The sequence below is a fragment of the Pleurodeles waltl genome, chromosome 7, assembly GCF_031143425.1.
Source record: "Pleurodeles waltl isolate 20211129_DDA chromosome 7, aPleWal1.hap1.20221129, whole genome shotgun sequence".
Lineage (NCBI taxonomy): Eukaryota > Metazoa > Chordata > Amphibia > Caudata > Salamandridae > Pleurodeles > Pleurodeles waltl.
This window is the reverse complement of record NC_090446.1, coordinates 1,192,145,086-1,192,163,630: the sequence shown is the minus strand read 5'-3', so window position 1 is coordinate 1,192,163,630 and position 18,545 is coordinate 1,192,145,086. Positions and strand designations below refer to the sequence as shown.

Sequence of the window (18,545 nt, the reverse complement as noted above, 5' to 3'; positions counted from 1 at the left end):
AACGGATCACCGGAATTTGCAGTGTTTAAGAAACTTCCAATGCCAAAATAGTCGTCAAGCCCGGTGGGCTTTCTTTTTCAGCCAATACGACATTTACATCCCTGGTTCCAAAATATTTTGGCAGATGACCTGTCACAACGCTATCTTGAATGTAGTGATTCTACTGCGCAAAACTTAATTGAACCTGATAGAATCATCGGATTTGTACAATCCTTTCTCGACAAAGTCAAATCTGAGTTTTCAAACCTTGATAAAAATGAAATGAATAATTTACGTCCACATTTACATAAAGATAAGTAATACTATTATCAGAAGAAAGCATTGTTCCTGCCTACCAAAACAGTCCAAACAGAGGCCCTATGAATGTGCCACGATTCCCCTATCGCAGGTCATTGTGGTATCAAAGCCACCCAAGACCTTCTTCTTCACTCTTTTTGGTGGCCCACACTTAAAACAGACACTGAAAGCTATGTGACTTCTTGTCCCATCTGTGCACGTGCAAATACACCTCATAATAGACCTGCAGGGTTGCCCCGTCCTTTACGTGTTCCACCGGCTCCGTGGCATACTGTATCCACTGACTTCATGTGTTCTCTGCCCCCCTCTGGGAATCAAGTAATAATGGTGACAATTGACTCATTCACTAAATTGGCGCATTTCACTACATTAAGGAAACTACTCACTGCAAAAGAATTAAGTCAAATCTTTATTCAGGAGATCTTTCGACTTCATGGCCTCCCTCAAGTCATTGTCTCGGACAGTGGTTCCCAATGCATCTCACGCTTCTGGAAGCAATTCTGTAAGGCACTCAAAATAGACGTGGCTCTGTCATCTAGTTTCAGTCCCCAAACAAATGGACAGACAGAACGCCTGAACCAAGGTCTTGAACAATATCTACGTAGTTTCTGCAATGCTACACAAAGTAATTGGTCTATGTATTTACCACTTGCCAAATTCTCGTATAACAATGCAGTGCATAGTACCTCAAAGTTCTCTCCATTTTATTGTTCTAATAGGTTCCATCCTAAGGCCTTTCCTATTATTCTCAGAGAATCATCTACACACCCTGACATTACAACATTTGTTTGGCGATTAGGTGGTATCCAACGTGTTATAAATTCTAATCTTCAAGCCACTAAGATACTCATGAAAAGGATGGCTGATAAAAGACGTTGTGATGTCCCGTCTTATCAAATCAATGATAAAGTCTGTCTTTCTTCTAAATTCCTACCTCTCCGATTGTCCCAAGACAAGTTTAAACCCCGGTATTATGGACCACTTCTGATACTTCAAAAGATCAATCCTGTTTCAGTTCGTCTTCGTTTGCCTCGGACTTGGAAAATACATCCTATGTTTCATGTGTCTCAGCTAAAGCCCTACGTACCTGATCCTTTTTACAGACAATTCTCCTACCCTCCTCCTCAATTAGTTGATGACTTGCCTGAATATGAGGTCCAGGAGATCTTTGACTCCCGATTCTTCCGTGGACGTCTCCAGTTTCTCATCCATTGGAAGTGCTATCCTGTGAGTGAATGCTCCTGGGAGGACTCCTCTTTGGTTCATGCCCCTCTTCTGGTCTATCGTTTTTTTTCTGTCTTTATCCTCACAAACCTGGGGCCTTGAGGTGGGGGGTACGTACTGTCATGCCGCGGACATCTGCGCCATCTTCCACTCGGGCCTTTTTTCCGTCCGCGCTCTGTTTCCTTTACTGCGGCGGAGCCGGATGTCCTGGATTGGGCAGCAGTCCTCACCGCGTATAATGCGCGGCGCGGGTGTTGTCGTGGGGGGCTCGCGCCCCCCCTCAGTCCTTTCACTTACCTGGTGCCCCATTCTAGGGCTTTCTCCGTTTTCTTTCTTCTTCCTGGAGGAGCCGTGATTTCTGTTTCCCAGGATACCATTCTCCTTCACCTTCACTGCATGCATCTGTTACCCTTACTACTATGGTTTCTTTTTCCTATCTTGTTCAATAGCCCCTTTCCCAATCCAAGATGGCAGTCCTACTTCTTGCTGCATGTCACTTCCTGTCAAGGGGTATATAAGGGGATAGATTATTCTTCTCTTTGTGTTGCAACACTTCTCCTGTGGTGGTCATGCTCCGGCTGGTCTTCTTTTGGACTCCAGTTTTTGCTCCTGTTTATTCCCCTGTCTTCCAGTGATTTCCAGGCATCGAAGTTCTTATTCTCTTATGTCTTCCTTCTGTTCTAAGGAGTTCCTGTCTAAGAGGTTTTTTCCCTTCGGGGTTTTTCCTCTGGGACTCCTTCTGGAGGGCACTGACTGTGGTGGCGTACTACTGTCAGCAGCACCGTGGCTACCGGAAGGGGTCGCCCCTACCACGGCCAAAGCAGGACTTACAAGAACAAAGGCTGCACGCCATCCCCATCGAATCTGGGTGGTAAGCCAAAGGTAAATTGTGACAGGGAGCCGCTTGGACTGTGGGGGGGCCTGGAGGATTAAAAGAAAAGAATAAAGTGTCACATTTACAATGTAATACACAGACTAAAGATGTTCTCTGAGGGTGCCTTCTACAGGATTTTTAGGGAGTTTTTAGGTTTTCACAGCGTTTACACAAGGACTCATTTTTATTTTATCCTGAGACATTGTGCCTGGGCCATCTAAAGCGTGGATGATTTGTTGTAGAGTACTAACCGCCAGCTGTAGTTCAGCATCATAGCATGTAAAATCACATACACTCATAGGAAACCATTAATGGTAAAATAAAAAAATAACAATCAAGACATCTTTGTTTAGGATGAATGATGACACAGGTCTCTGAACTATAAATCTCTAGATACATATACCTTGTTGCAATGCATCCATTTCCTCAGTGGACATTGTTAGCTCTTGGGGCTCCTGCGTGCAAAAGAGACAAAAAGGACTTTTAAACCCTAGTGCTTTTTAAGCCACATACTTAATTGTAAGGTAGCCACGCAGATAAATATTAGTTGAAGTGTTACCACTGCTCACGACTGTAAACCTTATTAATTATCAGGGTATACACATACTTTTAGAGGTACGTACTAATACATATGTCACATTCAAGATTTTTTTTTACATATAAAATTAAAATAAAATTCATTTTAAGCATGCTCTCTCATGATGCTAGCTGTTAAGTATCTTCGCAATCCACACATAGGTTCTGAAAGTACAATTCAGAAAAACCCTATTGTTCAAATTTTTCAAGCACCCTGAGCTGTCTATTAAAAAGACCACATGGTGGCGCTGATGCATACCATAAGATGTAGGGCTCCTTCAGTAGGACAATATGTATGTGGCTCCAGAACCTTCAAAACATTATTAACGCATATTACTGTGTCATTTATAGTCCCTGTAATACCCCTTTCACAATTATAAAACAGTATAACACATACCACATAACAATTTGAAAAAAATACAGCTAATTGTATATATATATATATATATATATATATATATATATGTACAGTGGATTGGCTACTAGATCCTGGAATCCGTCCATGTTTTTACCCTCACTCTCCAAGCTCTCAACCATGTGTGGGGGTGGGGCTACCTTGCTAGGATGAAGGGTGGAGCCGACTATGGTACAACCATTGCTCCTCCCAAGCATATGGAGTTCCTGCTGATCTCCTCGAGCCCATGGATACCACTAGGGCCCCCACGTCTGAGGGACCCCATTTGCCCCTCAAAAAGGTATATAAAGGGGCCCCATTGCTGATTCCCTCAACGTTGTACTGTATTTTAAACCCACTCCTGGACTACATTTTTTTTTTAAACCCCTACTCGAGAAGGGAGGTTTCATTGTAAACAAAACAGCGCTTGAGGTGCTGTTCAGGCCCCTCCTGGGGGCTCCATGAGTGCTTGTGGGTGTTTGAGGGGCCCCCAGGTTCATGTTTGGCCTCAGGCCCCGTGTTGTTCTGCCCCAGCAATGTGTTTTTTTAAATTAAAAAATAAATAAAACGACCGGGGATCCGGGCCCGAGCACGGCTTGGAGCCCCGCCCGCCATTATAGGCACTTCAATTAGAACCATGCGGTCCTAACAATGTTATCTATAATGGAGGCCTGGGGACCTGGGTCGCGCGTGGCTCGGATCCCCAGCTGTCATTATAGACACAGCTGTTAGGACCGCATGGTTCTAACAGCAGTGTCTATAATGGAGGTCAGGGATCCGGGCCATGAGTGGCCTGGATCCCCTACCACCATTACACATGTGGTTGTTAGGACCGACCGGTCCTAACAACATTATGCGCAATGGAGGTCAGGGGACCCTGGCCGCGCTCGAGACCTTCATCACCCAATCCACATCATCAACAACCCTAAAGCAGACACTGCTAATAACCTTTTTTTTTAAAAAAAAAAAAGCATACAGTGTTTAATTAAAAAAAAAAAAAACAACAGCATAGTAGTACAACTGTACAGGCCTAACTACATATCTGGGGTTTTCAATCTTAAAAAATAATTAATTATCATGTATGATGTACTATAAATGTAGACACTTCTGTTTTTACCACAACCACTTTTTTTCACTTTTTAAAATACTGTACACCTCTACAAATTAAGCAATGGTTTCAACACAATAGAAATGCATGTCTCTGATAACTCTGCAAAATATATGCATTACGCTCTCATGGGGCATAGTTGGAAAGGCGGTGGGGGTAACATCTATGTTAAACTACAATAGAACATATATAGGCAACATATAGTTATAGACCTTAAGTAGAAGAGGGTTAGCATCACCAGTCTGTGCTATGCCCTTCATGGTTTCAGCCTTGAGGTCCCGATGGTACCTGCTCTCCGCAAACTTCAAATATGTAGTTCAGAAAAAAGAGGTCTGTGAATGTGGGGGCTTTCTATACCAGCCTCATTGTGCTAATTATGCCTAGGCTTTTGTGGTGGGTGGGGCTTAGAGGGGATCCTCGACATACCCCGCCGATGTCACATCTCCCCCACCTGAAGGACCTCCACTGGCTCCCTGTGGACAAGAGGATCACCTTTAAACTCCTCACCCACGCACACAAGGCTCTACACAACACCGGACCCACCTACCTAGACACCAGACTCAACTTCTACGTTCCCTCACGTCAACTACGCTCTGCCAACCTTGCCCTCGCCACCGTCCCCCGAATCCAGCGCAAGACCTCTGGCGGCAGATCCTTCTCCTACCTCGCCGCCAAGACCTGGAACTCACTTCCTACCTCACTACGCCAGACCCAGGACCTCCTCACCTTCAGGAGACTCCTCAAGACATGGCTCTTCGAACGATAGCAGCTACCCCCCCTCCACCCCCCCCCCAGCGCCTCAAAACCCTAACGGGTACATAGCATGCTTTATAAATTTATTGATTGATTGATTGATAGAAATAGACATCTGTTTTAGGGTGGCATTGCCTATCCACTGTTTGTTTCAAACTTTTAATTGCATGGTCAGTTTATAATGTAACATCTATTGAGACCCCTTTGATGGCTGGCCTGGAAAGTCCTGGGGCATACATCTGTTTTAGATTTGCAATTCCTGTCATCCTTTGAGTACAGTCCTGGGACGTCCTGGGGGCATACATCTGGTTTAGATTTGCAATGCCTGTCAGCCTTTGAGGCCAGTCCTGGGAAGTCCTGAGGCATACATCTGTTTTAATTTACATTGCCTGTCAGCCTTTGATTCCTGTCCTGTGAAGTCCTTGGGGACATACATCTGTTTTTAGGATTTGCATTACTGGTCACATAATAATTTAACCTCTACCGAGACCCCTTTGATGGCTATCCTGGAAAGTCCTGGGGTATACTTTTGTTTTAGATGTGTAATGCCTGTCATCCTTTGAGGCCTGTATTAGGGACTCTTGGGGCATTCATTTGTTTTAGGTTTGCATTACTGGTCCATTGTTTTGTTTCAAATTTTAATTGCATTGTCAGTTTATATGTTAACCTCTACTGACACCCCTTTGATTGCTGTCCTGGAAAGTCCTGGGGTATACATCTGTTTTAGATTGCAATGCCTGTCAACCTTTGAGTCCTGTCCTGTGAAGTCCTTGGGGGGCCATACATCTGTTTTAGGTTTACATTTCTAAAATTGATTGGCTGGCTCTAACAAAAGTCCAGCCCCTCTTTTTGGATTAGCCAACAGTGTGGAGCTTTGGCCTTACATTTTCAATGCTCTACCCTGTAAGGAGGCACCCAAGCAGCCACTTGGTCCTGAATGTCTGACATGTCCAGACTTATACTCTTAGGCGCGAAAAGAACAATGGCTGTACACCAACAGGGCCCCCATTTTAAACAACCCATAGACCTAGACACAGGGGCTAGGACCATGGCCCATGACTAACACATGACCCCAGGATGTCACATACCACGTGACACCCCAAAACGTACGTCAGTTCCGGGGCGGGCTCTCGGGGGGACCGGAAGTTTGGGTAACGGACGTGACATCATTTCCGAGGGGGCGGGACAAATTTCACTTTCCAGTTTGATGAGGAAAGGTTTCCCCATATTCTACTCACCTCAACAGCTAGGGCTTCATTTATTGCACTAAGGTTGTACGCCTAATATACAAGACAGAAAGCCTTACGCAAAAAGTTCTGTAACAAGGTTTTAGATACACTGAAGTTTCCCCGGCCAGTATACTGGGAGGCCCACGTAAAACGTATTACTATAGTAAAGTCAACAAAATATACATGCATGGCATACCAAGCAGCATTTGTATGTCAGGCAGAAGTAGGGGGAGGATTTTGTTCAGGGGACACCTATATTGGGAGCATGAGGAGACAGGTGCATTGATTTGATTGGCCATCGAGAGATCTTTATCTAGAAGAAAGCCCAGGTTCTTCAGTTTGTTGGTTTGAGTACAAGGAGGACTGAAAGACAATGACAAAAATGAGAAATGACTGTCAAGCTTCTCTTTCGCCAGGCAAAAATCTCAGCGTGAGGTCATTTTGATTGATGCATCATTCTACTAGAGAAAGGCATTCAGAGAAGGAGGGGAGGGTAAGGCTCACATTTTGTGAAGATGGGTAGTGATTTACACTTCATTTGAAAAGAAAAACCATCTGAAACTGTATACAGGGATAAGGACCGTGGCAGCAGGACATACATATTAAACAGTTTGGGGAAGAGTGCAGAGCCCACAATAGATAGGAATACAGCACGACCTAAAATTAACAATGAAAAAATCATTCTGAATTGGAAGGATGGTCTTTTATATAAACTGCATCTGATGCAATGTACTCTGGCCCCCTTCTTGCCTCTGGGCCGTGGCTGCACTACTGATAGTTATGTCTCTCCCAGTGCTTTTCCGTCTAGCACTCTGCTCTCCCTCCATCTGGCACAGGCTGGGTTCATGGGTGAAGAGCCTAGCACTCCCAGTACTGCTGGATCCTCAGTTTTTTGTAGCCTATAGATTACATGGAGCCAGAATCCCTCATCTCGAGCTCTTGTTGCCCATCTTCCCACTGCTCTTCCCTGGACCCCCAAGGTTGTACTCATTTTCTCCAGAGAGTCAATACTGGTGAGACTATAGCAGCCAGATGGAGCCTTTGCCGCAGTGCTATTTGTCATGGACCCCCATTGTGGCCCCATTGTGGCCCCACTGTGCCCCACCAACACATCTGCTGAATGCACCAGGAGACTGCACAGAAAAAGCAGAGACTGCACCTTGCCACAGTCATTAATTTGCTAGTAGTTTAATAAAAAGCAGAGATAAAATAATGTAAATGTACTTGGTGGTCCACGCAGGCATGGGTAATTGCCCTTTTGTGTGATAAATTTAAAATACTAGTTCTAGATGCTGTTATCTTTCGATGGATCTGCAGGGATCCAAATAAATCACATGTTCCTACACAGCACCTCCCCTCCGTTTATTGCATATGCAGGGGACACCATGCCTGCAGCGGTAAAGAAGGTAAAAGCAGCTTCACTATTTAATTAATGCTATCCATGTCCCCTTCCAGTATTAACAAAACAGTCATTGGGGAAAAAGTCCAGTGTTGGAGGGGAGGCTTTTGCAAGAGGGCACCCACTTCCTTAACTCTCACCTGACACAAGTACTTTTTTTAATCACCCATGTGCAGTCACCCCTTCACATCCTTTAACACTCATTCAGCATCCTGACTTAAAGAGGACAAATGTGTTGTTATTTTGTTTTTCCTCGCTTCCGGTGTCAGCTCAGAGCATGATGTGCACTGCAGCTGCTTTAGAAACACAACACAGACAAGCTGAGGAGGCCCCCTTCATGTACAGAAGACTGGGGGAATCCCACATTGCAGGAGTTGCGGAGTTGTCCATTACTCACACCGCTGAGTGAATACAATAGTCTTCAAGTTGAGGGTTTGCAGAAAAATATTTTACTGACTGTACTAGACCGAAGTTAGGCAGGGAGTTGTTTAGGGTCCCTATAGTTAAGTATAGTATAGGGTGGAGCCATTTGCAATACTAGAGGCAGATTCCTAGGGCATATTTACAAGCCCCATGCGGCAGGGCTGTGCAGCAAGTGGCCTTGCTGCACTGCCCTGGGCCACAAGAAAGGGCAGAACTGCACCCTATTTACAAAATATGGTACATTGATGGCCTTTCCTTCTGTAGTGGCGCACAAATTGCTGCCTAGCTCCAACGCAGGCACCCTTGCACCATGGGGCAAGGGTGTCTGTGTAGTTAGCAGGATTGTTTTTGTAGAGAAAGGAACACCTTCCTGCACAAAAACAATCCAGAGAGGCATTGTTCTCTTTCTATGTGTGCTGCAGAATGCAGCACACATAGAAAGAGGAAACAACGAGGAGAAATAAAAATATGTCTCCTTGTTGTGCCTGCCCTGGGGAGGTGTACAGTTTTGACACATTCTAGGTTTAAAGATTCTTGTAAATCCAGGAATGTGTCAAAACCCATGGGTGTCACATGGGAACACCCACTGCAACACCCATGGTACACCTCCCTGACGCAGTGTAAGGCAACACAGCAACTTTTGCTGCATTGCCTTACACCATATCTAGAAGGCCTTCTAAAGCCATGCAGAGTGGCCTTGCATGGCTTGTAGATATAGGTCTGCACTATATGCTGCTGGTGCGTCACAAAAAGTGACGCACTGACGGCACAGGGCTTGTAAATATGCCCACTAGTAATCAGGTCAGGTTGCCCACATCATGTAGAAAGAGGAACTTTTGTTCTACCATGAGCATTTTATAGGATAACAGGTGTGCAATTAACCTGGTATATCTCATAAGAAATGCATTGTAACAATTGTGAGGGCATGCTGTATAGGTGTTGAACGTATAGGAGTGCTGCAACCATGAACATGTACAAATTCTATTTTGACTAGTATTGTGTCCTGTCAGTAAACATAGTTGGGACCTGGTCTTGGATAAATCTTGGGTAGTGCATGTATGGGAACCCTATCACACCTTCAGAAAGCCTGCTCAGTGTGTTAGTTTAGGAATGACGTGAACTATTGAAACTAGTGTGCATATGGGGGTATATATAGTATTGTAGCTACCACATTATGAATGAAAATGCTCCTCTGCACAGGTCCGAAAGGTTACACTGTATTCGGTGGTAGGGGGATTGAGAACTTTTCCCTATGGTTTGAGAAAATATGCATAGGCAGCACATGGATATTAGGTAAGGTCTCATGCTATGCAACTGGTGTACCTAATTTGGATTCCTGACCCTGATAGTCAGGTTTACCCACAAATATCAGCCATACACAAATGAGAATGACCTCTGATCACGTTTCCTTCTACAGTCTGGACTAGAATGAGTGCCTGCTCCTAACTAGATTAGCATCTCAAATCTACATAGCCTTCAGGTGGGTGGGTTACCAGAATAGGCAAACCAGCGATACAACTCCTTACTATCCATTCTAGTGTCATAGTGGGGGATTTGTGAAGATGTCACTTCCACAATATTGCAGCCTTGGAAATCTTCTACTGGATTCTATTGGTTATCCGCACCCTCATACAAGACCACAGAGAATCTATATCTTCTGCCACTTACCTGTTTTCCCCACTTCTAGATTGCTGTTTTCCACTTATTCATGAACCTGAAGGAAGTTGCTAGGTTTGCTCATCAAGCCCACAAAAACCACTGTATATGAAAATGTGATTAATACGTACCCTGTAACTCTTGTTGTTTAACTGCTGGAGATCTCAATTATTTCACAAACAACTCTGTTAATTTACTGTGTCATAGGAAATAACCTGACTTTTCTCTCCTAGCACCAAAAAAGGAGAAGAAGAAAATGACTTCCAGAGCACAACAAACCTCCACACCTTTTGCGGCAAAAACGGGTCTCACGCTTCTGAAAGAATGCTGCGGATTCACCTGTTCAATCATGTAGACGAACCCTGGATGTTCCCAACACTGAACTTGCCAAAGGTGATGTGAGTGGCTGATGGTTCTGAAACTCTTTTGCATTGATATGTCAATGCAGATAAATACGAAATTGATCAGTTTACATTGATCACATGTTTTGAGTACAGTCCAGGTATGGTTAAACTTAGTGCAATTACATTTTGGGAACACTAAGGCCCGTATTTATACTTTTTTTGCGCCGCATTTGCGTCGTTTTTTGACGCAAAAACGGCGCAAACTTGCAAAATGCCATTGTATTTTGTAGGTTTGCGCCGTTTTGCGTCAAGAAGCGGCGCAAATGCGGCGCTAAAAAAAGTATAAATACGGGCCTAAGAACCAGTAATACCGGGTAGTAGTTTTAACTGCCTGGAGTGGGATCATGTGCAGGAGCACCTTACAGACAAGTGCCATTAGGGAGAAATGTAATGCAGAACGTAAGGCCTGGCTTTAAGTGGTTATAGGTGGGTGTCTCCAGAAAAGGGCGAAGAGAAAATGGTCTGGATTTTATCAATGTTACTGTTGCAGTTTGTACGATCATTTTTATAAATCGACTTGTACAAAAGGTTTTTACAGTTTCGTCATTTGGTGCAAATGTAAGTTTTGCATCGGTCAGGTGGTGCAAATCTTGTGCTATATTGCACCAACACCAGTACAATCTATGTGATTCAGAAATGTTTGTGCAAAATTACACTTGTCCAGTCCGTGAATTCTGGTGCATACACTCTCAGTGGTTTTAGAAAAAGTAAACATTGCCCAAGATGCAAAAGTAGTAATTATATAGAAAACACCAAGGCACATAATAATGTGCAATATCCTTTAATCAATGCCAAACCAAAAGCTGCAAAAGGCAACAAATGTGGGTTTCTAAAACTAAGAACTATTACTTCCACGAGGTTCAGCTCTAACCTCAGCTCTGTGTATCAGCAACTATGAGCCATTTCGAAAATCATTTTTTTCCATTCAACAGGTCTCGGGTATTGTTCAAGAGTACTCCAACAAATGCCCACATCATATCATAGCTACCCACAAGGCACCTCGGCCCTTATCCCCTAAGCTCTTTGCTGATATTCGCATTTCCTGAAGCAGGATGTCCCAACCACCTCACCCCCAGCAAGAGGACCGGGGATTAAGCTTTGCCTTGGGTGAAGTCTGACAAAACATGGAAACATTCTCTAGACATTGCCACGAACAACAGTTCAGTATTTACCCAACTTTGCCAGGAATTGATAGTGGAACATGATAGTGAAGTTGGCTAACTTTAATAAGCAGTTGTTGTTGAAAAAACTTGCCTGAGAAAACAATCCCTCCCGTCTTGATGTGATTCTAAACCAGGAAGCCATTTATTTTATTTTATTTTATTTTATTTTATTTATTTAATGCGTTTTTATATAGCGCGGACTTTACCCGAAGGTGTCAGAGCGCTTCACAATAGGATATAATAACATATTTAAACGTCTCACGTTTATTACAGGGTGCAAACCTTGCCTTTCCTTCAGAACAAGAGCATAATAACAAAGCCTTGATCTGCAGAAAAAATACTCTTCGGGCTTTTTCACTAGCAAAAACACTGTGGGCCACATATATGGTGTTTTGGTGTAGGGCAGTGCAACAAGTCATCTTGCTGCGCAGCCCTACGCCAAAGCAAAAGGGCAGGAATGCACCTCATATATGCAATACAGTGCATTCCCGTCCTTTCCCCCTGTGCTGGCACCATGGTGCAAGGGTGCCTCCACTGCAGGCAGGATTGTTTTTGTGCCGGAAGGGGCACCTTTCTGCACAAAAACAATCCCAAGAGACGTTCTCCTCCTTGTATGTGTGCTGCAAAATGCGCAGTCAAAAACGAGGAGAAATAAAAATATTTCTCCTCGGTACACCACACCGCAGGAGGCGTAAGGTTTTGGCACTTTCCCAGGTTTACATCATTTTATAAATCTGGGGTAGCATCAAAATCCTGGTGCAGAGTAAGGCAACGCAGCAACATGCCCTGCCTTACTCCATATCTATGAGGCCATTCAAAGCCACACTAAGGGGCTTTGCGTGGCCTCATAGTCATGGTTGAGAGACGTCGGAGTGTCTAAAAAAATGATGTGCTGGTGGCGCTAGCCTCTTATAAATATCCCCCTGTGTTTGGAGTATCTTACTGGAGCACCCTTGGCCAACACTCCTGTAATGTCAAGTCTCTGACATTTATATGGAAAGCCTAAAATGACTTGGAGTTCCAGATGTCTACAAAGATCAGCAGTCATGTTTTCGGAGGGTGTGTGCCCTCTACTTGAAGTGACTGTAGGGAGATTCACATGTCTCCCTAACAGTCTGAAAGGGAAGGCTCCCCTTGACCTGCCTTTAATGGTTCCAGTCATAGTTGGGTTGCTAGTGGTAATATTAGATTAAACATTCCTGTTAGCCTATCTGCTCTTATCTTAGTCCTTGAAAACACTGCCCCATTCATGGATGCCTCTGGTGGAGAGCCCAGTCCTGTAGCTGAATCTATATATGTTTGTATACATATGGTGTTCATATAGTGCAAACCTAGCCTAAAAGCAGTGGAGTGGAATCTAATTAGAAATTGAGCCAATAATGAGAAGCATGCCTTTTCTCTTGAACAGCCTCGTACTATAACCCTTAAGAACACATATTGGTTACTTGCCAGTTGTCTGTATGCAGCCTTTGCCTTTTTCAATTCCTAAAACGTCTATGTCTTCATTCGGAGATTGGTAAAACAGGGGATCCAAAGAGTTTACTCTCTGGAGCCATGCCAATCTCCCTTGTTGCATTTCTGCCACCTTTGAATGAATCAAGATCAGGACTAGCTGAGCATCGTGGTTCTGTACAAAATATTCCTTAGTTGCTTTTTCTTCTTTCCAATCTTTATCCAGCAAGGCAGCTCATCCATGACAAGTTACACAAGGGCAGTACTCCCTTGAGCCACACTTGTTAGTATTTTCACTGGTTACTTCAGATCAGCCTTTCAGAAAGTCAGGTAAGGTTAGGCCTGAAACAAGTCATATAATGTCAGTTATAAAAGTGATGAAGGGAGTTCAACACTAAAGCAGATTAAATGAGGTAGGCTTTGGCTCGGATCAAGTAAGGTTGTTCCTGAGAAAGGTTAGCTCAACCAAGTTTATGGAAGGTCAGCCATGGCACCGGTCAAAGATGATAAGTCATGACTCTGATCAAGAGAGGTCAACTATGATAAAGTCAAAGGAGGTCTGGACTGATTTAAGTCAAGGGATGTGTGCTCTGATAAAGGTCAAGGAAGGTCAGCTCTAGCACAGGTTAAGAGTGGTCAGATCTGATGCTGGTCAAGAGAGATTAGCTCTGATGTGCGTCTGGAGAGGTCTACTCTGCTACAAGTAAAGGAAGCTTAGCTCTTTCTTTTCCCTTCTACTGTTCACGTCAAATGTGCTCAACTAATCACATTTCTCTCTCTCTCTCTCTCTCTCACTCTCTCTCTCTCTGTACCTTTTACTCTATTTCTGTCTGTTTCTCTTGGTCTCTCTCATTCCCTGTCTTTTCCATAGCACACTTTCGGTGGATTCAGTCAGCCTCCGCATTTGAGAGCCATCCATGATTCTCATGAACAACCAAGCACAACATCAGTAAAGTCACAAAAATTCCTAAGGCCGGCTACAGGAGCTGAGACATCCCTTTCTACTGGTACCACATCCCAGGGATATCTATTCTGAGCACTTGATGGAACACTCAAGCATGCATCTCTTTGCTGAAACGGCACAGTTACAAATAAAAGGACTGCTTCAAGATGATTATAAGTTTGACATTGGTGCACTTCACAAGTTCTGAACTTGCTGTTGGCTCTGTAGCAATGATTGTGAAGAAAATGTCTTTGGTACATAACTTTATTATTCAGAATTTCAAGTTCTGGTAGACCTTGCTTTTAATTGCAGCATGTCATGACTCAAGTGGATCCAAGTCGAGTCATGTTCAACAAAAGAGAACATCTGCTTTATCATCAAATGCTGTACAGACCACTGAGGTGTCCTGCCACAGATTCACAGTATATAGAAACCTTACCTCTGTTTCTCCATGGCAAAAGTTGATTCATACTTTGGTGAGAGGTTTGGCATTGCCCTACCCCAGCTTCCGGACATGTCACATGGTAGCAAGATTCTTGGTGGCATTGTGGAGTAGTGTGGATTTCAGAAGAGACACGTCACTCATCAAGAAGGAGCTGTTGTACAAAGACTGTGCCATTATTCAGCAGGCTGCAGCATAGATTGCCTACACTCCCCATCTTCTTTTTCCATTCCAGTCCTTGTAGTGCCATACACACTGGGTATGTAGGTATATATAGAGGACACGGAATTTAGTGTCACCTTTGATGATGCAGCTGAACCACCTGAGTGGACTCAACCATGCTCAGGAGTATAAAGATGTTTTCCAACTGGGTAAACACAGTGATCCAGATCAGTTAACAATGCCTAAGGATGTACCCAAAAAAGATAACACTTTATTAGGTGGGTACAATTGATAGGTTTAAAATGTCTAGATTTGGATGCTTATTGAAAATGATGTTTGTCCATCTATATTTTCTTGCCCACATGTTTTGACCTTGAAAACTCACCATAAGGGTCAATTGCCTTCTTTAGGGTTATCAGATCGCTTTCAGGTGTGCATTCACATGCAGCACATATGTGGAGGTAACAAGCTCTCCTATTCGGTCATTAAACTGGTTTATTCCCACCCTATTTACGGTGTAATAATCAGAGACAGACCATCACCAGGGGAATTTGTAATTTTTTTAAGAAAAGCGAGTGCATCAAAAAGGCCAGTAGAATGGAGGAATAGCCAGTCATATATCTGGCAAAGTCATCCTTTGTTTGCCTCTGCTCCTATAAACAGCTACAACTCCTACTTAACTCTACCAAAGCCTGGAGTAATGAGATGTGTATTTCTGTCTCACATCACCTAAATTAGCCGAACTAAGTTTAAGGTACACTAGTTACACCTATTATATAGTGTGTCACCTCAGAGAACATGGCTTTCTGCGGGATGCACAGGCTGTAATTGATTTCAACTATAGCTTTAGTTGCCCAAGACTTAAAGCATGATACAGTTGGCAACAAAACTTGGTTGTATACTTCTTACAGCATAACCCGCAGACAATAGAGCTACTCCTAAGAATACAAGGACCTCACCTTATGACACCATAAACACCAGAGCTGTCCCAGAGGCTGCGCAGCTCATACAGATGATGATGTAAACATCATAAATGCATTCAGGGTTCCCCAGATCGTGCATGGTAACAATTTGCACCGCATCTCTATCGCTTCAATCGCACAGGGTATACGGGTGAGACTTGTGACACCTTAGACAGCAGACAGCAGTATTATCTCTCCAATAACACCATTGTCTTCTTTTCACACCATTCATAGCCCAGTAGTTTCTAAGCAAAAATGTCAATATCACTGTGGAAAACTTTTTCCATGTTGCCTTTGTGGAAGCCTGTAGGCTTCTTCAAGATTTTACTCTCACTCACGGAGATGTTTCACACTCAGTTGAGGGATGGAGGAGGTTCAGAATAAAAGTACATACGTTCCAGGAACAGAAGAAACATTGTTCAACTCCCGGACGATATTTTAGGCACAGTGCAAAATCACAGAAGGGGTTGGAAAAGAACATGAATTTATTTTTTCCAAATTTGTTTTTATTTTAAGTCTTGATGAACTACCTACCGCTTCTCTCAATATTGCCAAATACTACCTACTGAAAGGCCGTACCTCAGGTACTCGGAGACCCATAAGAGCTTGTTTTATAGATGACATATGTTCTGTATATCTGAATAGCATCCGGCACAGGGGAAATGTGTGGGCGGGTCTTAAAATGGCAAGATATGTTTCACTAAGACATGTCTAATTATAAATCACTTGAGTCTTAAGGAGCATGGTTGCATACAATGGTAGTGCACTGTGATAACATTGCATTAGATCAATTTTACTCCTTTGTTGCTCTTTAATATAATAATAAGAAAACAAATTTCACATCAAACTCAGTCAATCTTTCACATTGAAAGGTGGTACCAAAAACTGGCACTGTCAATTTGGACCATTACCTCTGCACTCGCTTCCTAATTGTAGTCCTGATGAAAGAGGTGAGCCCAATCTCCAATATATGAACTTCAGTTCTGAATAGTTATGAAATGTTAAGGCTGCCAAATTATAATGAGTGCTGTTAGAAGGGCTTGCAGTCCCAGAACACGCCTGGCTTTTGCTATATTCGCAGGATACAGAGTTCTTGGTTAAAGGATCCATGTTGTGCTCAGATTTTATTCCACCATAACTAGGTCCACTCCTGATTGGTTGGAGGGTAATTTTGAAAAGATGCTGAGGTGTGTATTGCCAAACAAAGCCCCTAAAACTGTAACCACGTGGAAGCTCTAGACAGTGGCTGGCATTAGTGTTGAGGTATCAGGCCATGACATGCCAACATTTAGAAGCCAACCACTGAGTTTATTCCAACCCGATAGTGTTTGCCATGTGGGACCACAATATACAGAATTATACTAATATCAATTTTTGCTTGGGGTTATATTTTTCCCTGGTGAGATAGAGACCTGCCGTATGAAAATCAGCTTTGTTGCTGCTCCAGTAGGAACAGTCCACCCAGAACTGCCCAGCAGGGTCCCTTAAGATGGGAACCTAAGCAACCACAGACTGGTTTCGGCCTACCGAGACCTGATCAGTGAAATATAGTTGGGTCCTGGGACTTAGTGAACATGAAACACTGGTGCAGAGCATTACAGTCACAGTTAGGGCATCCACCGCAAAAAACAACAAAGCAATGGAAGTGATGCTTGCTTTAATCTTAGCCACTGGAGGTTGCATGAACAGTATTCCATCGATTTTGACCAAAAGTGTAGTACCCTTGGCATCGTTCTAGGGACATTATCTCATTTCTGATCTCTACTTTTTTTGGTTGCCAGACTCACAGGAATAAGGACAGGTTTCAGTGGCTACAAAACACTAGGATCAGCTCCAGTAGTGGCTGAATCCATCCACTCTTTTCTGTGGCATACTACCAAAGATTTCTGTTCCAGAAGAAAGTCAAGGCTTGGAAATCACCATCTAATTCAAGGAAAATCCAAGGGACAGAGTCTAAGAAGGAGAACGTTGAACGCTTCTGCACATGCCAGTGGTCATGGCTTGGAAGCCACCATGCAATTCAGGGAATATCTAGGTGATATAGTTGAGGAAGCAGACAATTGAATGCTTCAGCTGAATGAAGCTAGGAGGTGGTTTCTCTACTGAAGGTCCTTTAGGATGGGGTGGCACTGTGCTTGTCAAACACCAGGAATGTAGCTAGAGGGGCCGTTGTTCGGGGTGTCACAGCCCCCCAATAAAAACACGTTCTATTAGTCACTTGGGTCCGGAGACTCTCAGTCAGATATGCTGGTGTCTGTGTTGGATTTCACTACAGATCAGAAGCGCTGGAGACACTTATCTCTCAGAATCCTTCAAGTATTTAAACTGAACATGCCTTTCTTTAGATCCACGCACACGCATGCATTCAAAAGCAAAGCATATAATCAGCGCATCATGGGCCTAATGAACAAAGAATGTATTTGTAAAAAGTGGTCCCAAATGACTCACTGACGTTTTTTCAATTCAGTTTTGATTTTGAGAACCAACCTATGAACTATTAGGTCGGTCTGCAAAATCACCATTCGGAGTGGGTCACAATTGGTTCTACATCATCAATACATCATCATATTTGCAATTTACTCTGCTTCGATGTCATCACAAGGATGATGGCCTGCTGGGTCAGTAGGCAACAGACCCCCATGTCTTTGATTGCATTTAAATAAAGTATTGATAAAAAATTATTTAAAACATCTAAATCAAATATTCTCATTTTTTTAATGTAGCCCATTTTCTTAAAGAAAATGGGTCTGCATTTCAGAAACAAAACACTTCAAAAAAAAAAAAAAGTTAAAAGTTGACCTCTGCCCACTCTCAAACATACTTTTTTTACTTTCACAAAGGGGATGAGGTGCTGCTGAGACCGCCTTCCTTTGGAAACGGGTTATCACCTCCTTTGAAGCATTTGTAACCAAAATGGCAGTTGTAGCCCACTGATAAATAGCATTGCAAATGAGAATTTGGAAAGGATGCCTTAAACATCCCATTCGAAATAATGATTTGCTATGCCATTTCTAATCCCATTTTGTGATTCAGTAATCTGTTACAGAATCACAAAATAGGTTTAGTGGATTTAACAAAACAGTG

At 43.2% G+C, this 18,545-nt stretch overlaps 1 protein-coding gene across 4 annotated transcripts in view; it reads left to right on the top strand.

Annotated features, from left to right (window-relative positions):
- Positions 1 to 18,545, top strand: part of LOC138246083 (bMERB domain-containing protein 1-like) — a 340,342-nt gene that overhangs the window by 229,716 nt on the left and 92,081 nt on the right. For 2 of the 4 annotated variants that reach the window (XM_069200307.1, XM_069200303.1), the window contains exons 6-7: positions 10,167 to 10,326; positions 13,824 to 18,233. In XM_069200307.1, the coding sequence (XP_069056408.1) occupies positions 10,167 to 10,288 (122 nt within the window). In that variant the 3' untranslated portion in view covers positions 10,289 to 10,326; positions 13,824 to 18,233. Of the gene's footprint in view, positions 1 to 10,166; positions 10,332 to 13,823; positions 18,234 to 18,545 lie in introns of those variants that run through there. The other 2 variants (XM_069200305.1, XM_069200306.1) reach the window with 2 other exon arrangements.